The sequence below is a fragment of the Thamnophis sirtalis genome, unplaced genomic scaffold (genome assembly GCF_051295495.1).
Source record: "Thamnophis sirtalis isolate CommonGarterSnake01/CBP01778 unplaced genomic scaffold, rThaSir2_p1.2 scaffold_4, whole genome shotgun sequence".
Classification (NCBI taxonomy): domain Eukaryota; kingdom Metazoa; phylum Chordata; class Lepidosauria; order Squamata; family Natricidae; genus Thamnophis; species Thamnophis sirtalis.
In genome coordinates this window covers 55476545-55489047 of record NW_028261384.1, presented here as the reverse complement: position 1 = coordinate 55489047, position 12503 = coordinate 55476545, and the positions used below count along the sequence as shown (strand labels likewise).

At 38.7% G+C, this 12503-nt stretch overlaps 1 protein-coding gene across 3 annotated transcripts in view; it reads right to left on the bottom strand.

Annotated features, from left to right (window-relative positions):
- Window positions 1-12503, bottom strand: part of DNAJC13 (DnaJ heat shock protein family (Hsp40) member C13) — a 130006-nt gene that overhangs the window by 50816 nt on the left and 66687 nt on the right. For all 3 annotated transcript variants that reach the window (XR_015696376.1, XM_087712949.1, XM_087712950.1), the window contains 4 exons: window positions 9865-10067; window positions 9485-9569; window positions 9168-9322; window positions 8331-8376 (listed from right to left, as the gene is read on the bottom strand). Coding sequence is in view for 2 of the 3 variants with exons in the window: in XM_087712949.1 (XP_087569075.1) it covers window positions 8331-8376; window positions 9168-9322; window positions 9485-9569; window positions 9865-10067 (489 nt within the window). In the remaining variant the exon portion in view is untranslated. The remainder of the gene's footprint in view (window positions 1-8330; window positions 8377-9167; window positions 9323-9484; window positions 9570-9864; window positions 10068-12503) is intronic.

Below are 12503 nucleotides of genomic sequence, written 5' to 3'. Positions count from 1 at the left end.
AGTGATTTGGAAAGGAGGATTAGAAAATTTTGTTATTAAATATTATGGATGTTTAGCTAGAATATGACATAAGGATTCAATGTTAATGGAGGATTTTAGAAATAGTAAATGAAATGCCAGTATGTGGTTATGTATTAAATCTTGGTATATTTTATGATGAAGGACGTTTAAACAATTATAGTCAAATGAAAATGGAGGTATGTATAAATATCTGAGTTAAAATACTTGAGTTAATATGAATTATGTTTGTTGACTGTGGAAGAGATGCACGAAAGTCTTTTTGTAACCAACTGATACACTTTCTACAGTATGTAAAGAAGGATGTGTTGTGTTTGTTTTGAAAATAAAAAAAATATTTTAAAAAAACTGGGTGAGGAATAGCCAAACTCTGCTACCAAGGTGAGGTTGTGAAAGACATTTTCATGTCATGGCAAGATTGAGCACAGCAACAAGACACAAGGTAGTTATACTGCATCAACAAGGTCTCTCCCAGACAAAAATTTCAAAGCAGACTGGGGTTTCAAGATGTGCTGTTCAAGCTCTTTTGAAGAAGAACAAAGACACGGGCAACATTGAGGATTGTAGACGCAGTGGCCGGCCAAGGAAATTAGTGTAGCAGATGAAAGACACATCAAGCTTTTTACCCGTCAAAATCGGAGGATGTCCAGCAGTGCCATCAGCTCAGAACTGGCAGAAACCAGTGAATGGTACCCATGAAAGTGGGAACCAGTGTACACCCATCTACTGTCTGGAGAAGTCTGGCCAGAAGTGGTCTTCATGGAAGAGTTGCAGCCAAAAAGCAATCCCTCCGATGTGGGAACAAGGCCAAGTGACTAAAGTATGCACAAAAACATAGGAACTGGGGTGCAGAAAAATGGCAGCAGGTGCTCTGGACTTATGAGTCAAAATTTGAAATATTTGGTTGTAGCAGAAGGCAGTTTGTTCGTCAAAGGGCTGGAGAGCGGTACAATAATGAGTGTCTGCAGGCAACAGTGAAGCATGGTGGAGGTTTCTTGAATGTTTGGGACTGCATTTCTGCAAATGGAGTTGGAGATTTGGTCAGGATTAATGGTGTTCTCAATACTGAGAAATACAGGAAGATACTTATCCATCATGCAATACCATCAGGGAGGCAAATGATTGGCCCCAAATTTATTCTGCAGCAGGACAACGATCCCAAGCATAGAGCCAAAGTCATTAAGAACTATCTTCAGTGTAAAGAACAAGAAGTACTGGAAGTGATAGCATGGCCACCACAGAGCCCCGATTTCAACATCAAGTGTGTCTGGGATTACATGAAGAGACAGAAGGATGTGAGAAAGTCTACATCCACCGATGATCTGTGGTTAGTTCTCCAAATATTGATTTAAGATTTTTCTTTTGTTCACTCACTTTGCATTTTGAAAATTGACAAAAATAAACAATCATCATTTATATGTCTGAAAGCATTCTTTGTTTACAGCATTTTTCACACCTGCCTACAACTTTTTCACAGTACTGTAAGTCCAGGATAAAATAGATAAAAGGAAAATATAGAAAGTGGGGAGGAGGCAACGTTCCAATGGTACGGACATGTAGTCTTGATGCTCTGAGACTGTCGCCGATAGTTTTGCTGCTGGGTGGTCCAATTGGACCTAAATCGTCACGAAGAGATGGTGAACAGGAAGACCACGTGTTGCTGATCTCAGGGACCCCGCAAGTCCCTGATCGATCCAAGAGAAGGCCTTCAAGCTGGCGACAAAAGGCAGCCTAGGCTGATGAAGTTGGGACGGCACCGGAAGGAAACGAAAAGAGAAAGTGTGTCCATCTGGTGAGGAATTCTTTCTGTTTTGAAAAAGACTGCCCAAAAGAACTTCTTTTTTTATGCTAAATTAAATCCTTAAGTAGAAGAAGCAAGTGGCGGAATTGATCTCCATTGGATTGTTTTGGTTAGTATGCTTTTTTCCCCCTTTTGTAATTACCGTATTTTCACGCATATAACCCGCGGGCAATGTGCGTTTTTACCTACCCCGCATGCCCCCCGCGGGGTATAAAAGTGGGCGGGGTATATGGAAAATATTTTACACGCAAAATGGTTTCTTCTCCACGGCGCAGTGTTTTTTCTGGAACTGCACCGGCCGTGTAAAAGGGCTGCGCACGGCTGGCGCGCCTCGGGTTCCGCTTGAGATCATCTCGAAGCAACGCTCCCTTCGCGCCGCTTCTCCTCCTCCTCCTTTTCCTGGGGCAGACGGGAGCAGCGAGAAAACGGGGGCCGCTGTGCAGTTTGCAGCAATGGCAGAGCTAGAGGAGGGGGAGGGACGCAGCTCGGGTCAGAGCGGGCTCCCTTCGCTTCGCCTCCAGCAGATGGTCGTCGTTCCTAGCTAGAGGAGGGGGAGGGACGCAGCTCAGGTCAGAGCGGGCTCCCTTCACTTCGCCTCCAGCAGATCATCGTCGTTCCTAGCTAGAGGAGGGGGAGGGACGCAGCTCGGGTCAGAGCGGGCTCCCTTCGATTCGCCTCCAGCAGATGGGTCGTCGTTCCTAGCTAGAGGAGGGGGAGGGACGCAGCTCGGGTCAGAGCGGGCTCCCTTCGCTTCGCCTCCAGCAGATGGTCGTCGTTCCTCGCTAGCCGGCCAGACTGCCGCTGCGGGTTATATAAGAAGGCGGGGTGTATAAAAACTTTTTTACATAAATCTTGAAAACCTGCGGGTTATTTGCGTGGGCGGGTTATTTGCGTGGGCGGGATATATGCGTGAAAATACAGTACACTTTGTGGATTGAAGTGCTCGCAATTTTTTCCCCTCTCCTCTTCCTAAAGGGAACGGACCGGTTTTTCTTCTTTCACTTTTTCTTGCTTTATTTTTTAACTTAAGAATTAAAATCTCTTTCTCTACTTTAACAAAAATCTTCTATTATTTGCTATTAAACTCCACTTAAGAACTTTGTTTCCCCTAAACCTGAGACAACATCAGAGAGTTAAAGGAAGCAATACTGCCGCTCGGAGACTAGAGTTTCTGAAACCATACATTCGTTCCTGTTTCTCCTTATATATATAAAGTCTTGAAAACTAGAGTGGCAGTAATTTACAATTTGGAAACATGGATCAATTTTCAGAAAAGGAAACTTAACTTTGCAAAGGATTTAGGATGGAATTCAAAATTTATTGGAGATAACTGGGAGAATTGAGAAGAAGATAGAGTTTATACTAGAAAAAAAATGATGGCGATGGAGCCGAAAAAATTGAAGAGAAAAATGAATATAAAGATAAGAAAACTAATAATGATTGGATTTGTGGAGTGAAAGTGGTTGAAAGCGAAAAAATGGGGTTATGAAAAAGGGAATTTGATGGACTGGAGCTCTACGCCAAATCTCAAGGCACAAAAGAAGAAATTTTGTTAATTAATTCTTATTTTAAATATGTTATAAAGGTGTAATGTTATTGGATATATGAAAGTTGATAACAAAAAATTAACTAAATTTTATAATTAGTAAGTAGTAATTTAGTAACTTTTAGATTGTTATGTTAAATAAATAATCGATAAGAGCAATAGGGTACACATATGTATTGGTTTGATGAGAAAAAAATGGATATAAACAGTAAAGGATTTTCTGTTAACCAATATTAATTTTAACATCTAATAATGGAAGGATAAGGATAAGGGATACATAATATATATACTACCATAACAAAAGGAATCTGGACACAAATTGTAAATAGTGACTTGGAAAAAAAAAGGCTTAGAAACTTTGTCAACTAATCTTTATTTAGAATATATTACAAAGGCTTAGGGTTATTGGATGATTTTGTAATAATTAATGAAATGCTATCAGGTGGTTATGTTTTTAACTATGGATTATTTTAGGCAAAAGGACACTAAAATAACTAGTCAAAGGAGAACTATGTTATGTTGATAATAAGACTCATTAAGAATCTTTGATAATTGATATGAATATAAGTAATGTTGATAATAAGACTCATTAAGAATCTTTGATAATTGATATGAATATAAGTAATTGTGGAAGAGATGCACGAAAACAAATTGTAACCAATTGACACACTTTCTACAAGATGTAATGTAAGATGATGATTTTTTTTGTGCGGTTTGTTTAATAAAAATTCCTTGCAAAAAAAAAAAAGGAAAATATAGAAATAAAACATATGTGGAAAATATAAAGAATCAGTATTCAGGCAAATTGATCATCAGGATAACCTAACTGTTCAATATAACAGGTTTTTAGACCAATTGCCTTAACTAAAATATTAGCAGTTCTGTTCACAGTGTATAGATTCTATTGAGCTGTGCTTTCAAGTAGGTATGTTAAGTATCAAAGGCTAAGTTGACAAACAACGATGATCAGTACATTCGATGGCTGAGACATCACATATACATATCCACTCATGATATGACAGATCATAGAAATGTCTATGGAATCTAGCAATTCAAATCAACGATAGACTAGAACCTTTTTGAGAATTGGGTTAGACTTATTGACAGGTATTTTTCAAGTTGAAAAATAGTTTTGTTCTTAGCTAAAAGAACTATTTGTTGCTGGTGACTGTACATCAGTCTGATATCTTTTAAAAACTTTATGTTTAAAAATTTCCCTTGCCTGGGAGACAATTGAGAATAAATACTGGATGAAAAATCCATGCTGTGAAATAATTTTTAAAAATCCAGGAATTGGGTTGAGTCATACTTATTTATTCCGCTAAACATGTATCGGATAGTTTATAAGGTTCCATTGCAGAGGTGGGTTCCTACCGGTTCGGACCGGTTCAGCCGAACTGGTAGAGGTTTGGTGGCCTGGGTCGCTGCCATGCCTCTGAAACTGTTCTCCAGTTGGCGGTGTCATCTTGTTTTTTAAGTTCTGTGCATGCGCAGAACAATTTTAATTGAACTGCCCATGCGTGTACAGCGTTTTCTGCCTACACACAGGTAAGCATTTGCGCTAGCCTACTCCCCTCCTCACTGGCCAACAGTCCCGCGGCAGGGACGAGGGGGCAGCCCAGCAACCTTCACAGCTGCATGGCCAGGCGAGGGGTGGGAGGGGGGTGCAATACCCTGCCACTTGGAGCTTGCTGGGCCATCGCCCCTCCCCTTTGGTCCGGAGCACTGGCCCCACTTGGTTTCTTTCTTTCGCCACTGTGCTAGGCCAAGACGTGTGGCGGTGGCGCTCCAGGAGGGTGGGTGGATGTCCTGGTGCACATGCACATATTCAGGTGGTTGGGAGAGGGGGAAATTTAAAAAACTTCGAAGTGAATCCAGTAGGAGAGAAAGAGGGAGAGAGAGAGAGGCAGAAAGGTGTGTATATGCATGGGGGAGATTTAAAAAAACTTCAGAGTGAATCCAATAGGAGAGGGGTGAGGGGCAGGAAGGTGTGTGTATGAACGGGGGAGACTTTAAAAATTTTGGAATGAATCCAGGATGAGAAAGAGGGAGAGGGAGCCTGAATCCTTTTCTGATTATTTGTCTCCAAAGGTGTGTGCACAAACACACCTTTGGACGGGTTCATCCACTGCTTCCACCCCCCTCCTCCCCCCTCACTCTTTCCCGCTGCTTTGATCAAATCAACAGAAGAATCACTGGGGTCTGCCACCCAGCGGATTGGGAAGGAAGAAGTGGGTTTGCGCCCACTGCCAAGAAGTGGATTTTTAGGGGAACTGAGTGTGGGAACCCAAAACCCAGACTCCCCACTTAAAGAGAGAGGAAGGAAGGAAGGGAGGAAGGAAGGAAGGAAGGAAGGAAGGGAGGGAGGGAGGAAGGAAGGAAGGAAGGAAGGAAGAGAGGAAGGAAGGAAGGAAGGAAGAGAGGAAGGAAGGAAGGAAGGAAGGATTGCATGGCCCCAAATAATTTTGAGGGAGTTAGGGAGGGAGAAAGGGAATATTCTAATGCATTATTACTAGTATGTTATTAAGAAGATACATTTCAAACATTAAGAACTGAACACTTTTTCTTTCTTTCTTTTCTTTTTTTCTCTACTATATTGTTTTACTCATTTCCACATTCTTTAAAAAAACATAAATTATTTAAATGGGATCTTTTATAGTCAAGTTAACAAGTCTGAGCTAAAGCTTTTGTCATGGAGTATAATCAGCTTTGAACAAGATGTATATCTTCTAGAGGTCCTTTAGATGTGATTCCTAAAAGTGAGAGAGAGACAAAAGAAAGAGAAAGAGAGAGGAAAGAAAGAAACTAAGAAAGAGAAAGTAAGAAAGAGAAAGAAAAAAAGAGAAAGAAAGAGGAAGGAAGGGAGAGAGAGAGAGAGAAAGGAGAGAAGGAAGGACCGCTCACCCGGGCACTAGACCTGGCTTCAGGAGATGCTTTGAAACAGCACAGCAATCTAGGATTGGAAGGGATCTCGGAGGTCATCTAGTCCAACCTCCTGCCCCAGCAGAAAACCTTATATCATCTGGATTATTTCGGTGCCTCTAACAGAGTGGAAAATTGCCAAATAGGAGAAGGAGTTTACTAGGACAAGGCTGCTGTGCAGAGGAAGGCAGAGATAGTCAATTGTGATTTATGACCACAACTGAGTCCAACATTTTGGTTGCTAAGCAAAAGCATTGTTAAGTGAGTTTTACCACATTTTCACCACATAACAGTCATGTGCAAGCTAGGGAAAAACATCTGAAGGTGTGTGTAATGTTCTAATGTACACAAGTTATAGTTAAATCTGTAGCAGAAAGTGGACTCTGGGTGTTTTTTCCAAATGCAGTAAGTGAGGTTCAATGTGTATAGTTTTAGAAGAGCTCTGTGTGTGTGTGTCTGTGTTTGTGTGTATATATACACATACAGTAGCTAATGTATATCTTTTTGTGTACCTATACACGTTTTATACTATGTAATATGTATGTACACATATGGGATATATACATAGGATTAAATAGTATATTTTGGATATTTAATAGTAAATAAATAGAAATTGTATCTCGTAGAGGCCTTTCAGGCGAGAAGAGGCCAGGCAAGGCACCCCTTGATGTGAGTGACATCAAGTTGGCCACACCCACCCAGTCACATGACCAACCAGCTACACCAATCAGTCACATGACCAAAGCCACGCCTGCCCAGTCACAAGACTAACAAGTCATGCCTACCATCACATGACCATCAAGCCACACCCACCAAACAAGCCACACCCACAGAACTGGTAGTAGGTTTTTGGAAACCCACCCCTGTTCCATTGAATGGATCTTCTGCCTGTATGCAAAATCTTTAATTATCAATCAGTTCTATATGAAGTGGATACCTGGATAATTATTAGATAATTTATATAATCTTTTAGTACTTGTCTCAACTTTTGCTGAGCTTCCTTTAAAATGATTTACCCATACCCCTGTATTGGTAAAAATCTCACCTAAATAAGTAAAAAAAATAATTTGTTCAATAGGTTCCTCATTTATCTGCCAATTATATTTCACACTTTTTTTTGCTAAATACCATCATTTTACATTTGATTTTATTGATATTTAGAAAATTAAGAGCACAGCAGATATTTAGCTTTCACATTAGTCTTCTGATGTCAATTTGATAGTGCGCTTATAGAAGAATATTAATGAATTTATTATGGATCTTTGACTATTTTGAACATTAACAGAGATAAAAAAGCATAATTCTGTCCAACCTCACTAGGGGGAAGCAATAACATCTATACGGGCTTCCAAACGAGTGTTTGAGTAGAGGGCCCTAACCAAGAAAAGAGTAAGAGTAAGAATCTGAGTTCCATGTTTAACTTAGCCAATTTCCACCACAAAATTTTCCTGTTTGAGTCAAAAGCACCACTGAGATCTAAAAAGATGGTAAACAGTTTCTTGGCATTAGTTGTTTTTGTTATCAGAGGGTGTAAAATAAAACAAATGTCTATTGTGGAGTGTTCTAGTTTAAATCCAGCTTGTTCCTCCATTAAGCACTTTATTTCCATTACCAAGAATTCTATTTTGCTCAAATATCTAAACACAAATATTTCTTCAATTTTCCTTTCTATCAATGTGTCATAATTAATTTATAATAATTAAATTATTTTCTTGAGGATTTTGTTTGCTTTATTAATACTGCAATGCAAACTACTTACTTTCTTTAGAATTGTTGATTTCTGACATTATAAATTAACAATTTATTTGAGCACTATATAAACAGAATTCCTTGGTGTAAACTAATTAGATATAGATAAATTTTATCATCAGTAGATCAACAATTATTGCATTACTAAAAGGTGAAAATATTTTATTTGTAGCACACAAAACCCTCAAGAAAAATTAAGAGACAAAAATAACCAAAATAATGCTTAATACAATATTAGGATTGGCTTATTTGCAGAAATTTTAAATGCTGGTTTTTACTATTTATATATCTTACCTCTTCAGATTTGAAAGCTTGCTTTGAATGTGTATACTTCAAAAACCTAAAAGATAAATGTATTTGATTAAATGTTACGAATTCTATAATTCAAGTGCTTCTATTAAGCTAGCTTTTCTCATTTTCTGAAGAGTTCTAGGGTTCAATAAGAAATCATGATTTTAAAAAAGTTTTGTTAAGCTTGCACATCTCATAATGCTAAGATTCACAGTAGTTAGAATTTTTATGCTCCTTAATTCAGCTTACTGATTATACTAATATACCATGAGCTTTAGATAATTTTTTATGCAGATGTTCACCAAGAATTATTTCAAAGGATTTCCCTAGAAAAAAATGTTGAGAAAGAATGCTCTAAATTTTAATTCTTACTAGTAATTTGATACTATATTATTTAGGGAATGCCTCATTATCAGATTGACCCATATCACCATTATAATATAATGGCTTGGTTTGCATATATTGCTAAGAGATAATGTGGAGAGTAAAGCTATCTGTCCTCAGAAAAAACAATAAAACACAATGGTTTTATAAAATACAATGGTTCTCAATAAAACACAATTTGAAATTATGGGTTCCTGTTGATTTACAAATTCTGGTTTGTGTACACTCATGGTTTGCTGTTTGCATATTATATATCTTTCTCATTTCTTCTAGGGACTGGTGGGAAAATCACAAAATGAGCAGGAAATGGCTGGATCTTTTGACTGACCATTAAGTCAGGCTTCCATACTGATCTAGGATTGAACATCATGCTAAATAAAAAATAAAAGACTTATGGATTGCTAGATTGCATGTTACTCAAACCAACCCAGAGAGATATGGAAATTTTGTTTTCACCTTGCAACAGGGAGTACATTGGAACCAGTGTACATCATAATGAAGAAGAATATTCCACTCAGATAAAGACGAGGTAACTGCGGGTTGTCTTGTGTGATATGGAAGAGTAATATGGCAACCTTCTCAACAAGAATGGGATCAAAAGTCAGCAAAAGCTGTGGTGTAAAAAAAGTTAAATATTCATTTCAAATTAAAATATTGCTCAGTTACTATCTAAAACATTACTTAGTTAATAAAACCCATAAACATGTATAGCATATTGAAAATTAAGTAGGAAATGAAGTATGTATGAAAGCCAAGATGGAATGTCAATTTACCTGAATGATATGGGGAAGGCAAGTGTTGTCTGAGAGAAGCCTCTTCACCTTGGGTAAAGGTCTTATAATAGCATTGTCTTGATCTCTAAAATAAATATATTTTTCTAATCAGTATATTAGTACAAAGTCATTTGTTTCTATTGTCTTTTGACTAATTAGTATACATTCTTTTGTGCTTCACATTCTTGTTTTTTCCTAGAACAAACTCTTTACTAGCTCAACATATGAGTTTTATTATTCTCCACTTTTACAGTGAAGAATTATGTTTTTTGGTGTGGCTTCTTGAATAGTTTTTTCACTGTCTTCATCCCTAGGAATGGACCATTTAAGACTTTTGCAATAACGACAAATATTAGCGGCCTAAAATTTAAGTTCTTTACCTGCTGGGAAAATAGTTACACATTGTGACAAGCATGTTGAGAATAAGTGTAGCCAGATCTGTCTCATTTAGCACAGCTTGTCCAGTGGCCAGTAGACACCATTTCAACTGAGGAATAACTTGCAATGGTCGCCATCCATCCATGCCTTGGGCCCAGCAACGTGTTTTTGAAGTCAGTTTTCCTTCTGTCCACAATTCCTGCATCTGAATTAGAAATTGAATACTATAATGAATACTGTTTTCAAAACAGTATTCTGAACATTGACTAATGTTCAGTTTTTGCAAACAGTAGTGAATATATCCAAGATATTTAAAATCATGTTTACATTAATCTATGTAAGCAGATATGTAAAAATTCTTTAGCTTGCCAAAGACAATCTGGGCAAATCTAAAGGACTAATCAAACAGCCCAAATCTCTACTATGCTATAAATAAAAATAAAAATAGACATTCCAGGTTCATTAGAATATTTGATTTGGGGAAAAATAGCTCAACTATAAAAAATAGTGATCACTTAGGCTGAAAGTAAAAACTTTCCCCAATACACTCCTTAGTAGCAATCCTCACTCTAGTTTTGTTTTTCATTTTCAAGGAAAGGAAAATAATAAAAGAAAGCAACTCCTCCCCCCCCAAAAAAAATTCATCATGCAAATGCATAGATGAGCTGGTTATTCCTAATAACTTCATGGGTGGACTTCTAAGCTCATTGTCGTCGTCATCATCAGCAATCCAGTTATGTCCGACCTTCAACCACTATATGGATTAGCACTCTTTATGCTGCTCTGTCTCATACTGCCTCTCCATGTCATCCTTTACACTGCCCAGCCAATGGATACTAGGGTGGCCCCTTCTTTTACAGCTGGTCACTCCCAACATGATTGACTTTCCAAGCAAGTCAGCTCTGATGACATGACCAAAGTATGATAGCTTCTGTTTGGCAATATTGTCTTCAAGTGATATTTTCCGTGAGGTTCAGTCTAGGCTTTCTTTATTATTTTTGCAGTTGCAGTTGCAACTGGAAAAATTATTGGTTTAACAAATGTGCATTTGGGTTGTGAGGCTAATGTCTTTACTCTTCAGATGTTACTCATTCCATACATTGCAGTTCTTCAAAATACATCTTCTATTCTCAGGGCTGCAATCACCATTTGGATCAATTTTATAGCCCAGGAAGATAAATCCCATTACTATTTTGATAGTCTCATTGTTGATCTGCACTTTGACCTTTGTTTTCTTGATATTAAGGTGTAATCCAAATTTTTCACTTTCAGCTTTGACTCAGGATTAACCACTCCATTTCTTCTTGCTTTCTGTGAGCAATGTTGTATCATCTACATATCGGAGATTGCTGATAGTCCTACCACCGATTTTAAACCCAATGGTTGAAGTCCTCCAAATGTGCACTTCTCAAAAATATTTCTGTGTACATGTTAAATAGCATGACAGAATGCAAACTTGCCAAGTGCCTTTTTCAATTCTGAATATTTTCTGTTTCCATATTCCATTCCTACAGTGGCTACCTGAACAGAGTACAATGACTGAATGAGCTGGATGTGATGTGGTGATATTTTCACTTCTTTGAGGCAATTTCAGCCTTGTCATGGTCAACACCATGGCTTTTGTGTAGTCAATGAAACACATATAGAGATCTTTTTGTCAGGCCTGCAGCCATCTTTTCTTTTGTGTCTTTGGCCTGCCACACTTTCATTCTGCTATGCATTTTCTATTGTGGGAAAATGGGAGGGGGGATTGTAAGAAGTCACATACTATGTAGCCACAACAAAATTCTTTCTAGAAATCCAAGGTCATTCTTTGTCTCTGCACCTCTGCACATGACTGGGATGGGTGGAACTGCCAGCATGGCAGTGGGAGATTGGACCATGTGATGGACATGTGGGTATGGAGGCAAGATCTTGAACCTTCAACTAGGTGGGAAAAACTGGGAAGCTTTCAGATTCGTTTTTTCCCCAGATGTACCGGCTCTCTTAATAAATTGGAACTTTGAGCAATACTTTGCCTTGGACTCTGATTTACTTTGGGATGTTATTTGGAACCCTGACATTAACCCGAATCTGCATTAAAATACTTCACCAGTTACTCTGAGCCCCAGCACTGATTTGAACCCAGGTGGCCTAAAGACTCAGGGAAGATGAGGAACAGAAGCCCACAGAGAAAGCAGCAAATGACAGATCACCTATCTATGTCGAGACCATCTACATGCTTCAAAAGCTGTGGTGGAGCTGTCCTCCCTCCAAGTCTGCGGGAGCAATAAAATGTTACTGGTATGGTCAACATGGGCACAGAGCATTGGAATGCTTGGCTCCGACCCCAATCTCACAAACGCGCACCCAAGCCACCAGTGGGACAAAAAAAGACCCCCCAAAACTACCCAAAAAGAGTCATCTTGCCCAACAAACATATCCGATCCCCAGACTGAGTAGTCAGAGATTTTGCTAGATGGGAAAAACCCTCCTAGTTCAGAAGAGGAAAAAAGCAGCAAAGATGACCCGATGGTAAGTGCACCCATCTGCCCCTTTGCTATCAAATCCAAACTCATAGTGCCTGAGACTGGGGTAGAAGGGTAAGTTGAGGCAGTTGTGGACACAGACTGCACCCAGTGCTTAATCAGCATGTCCATCG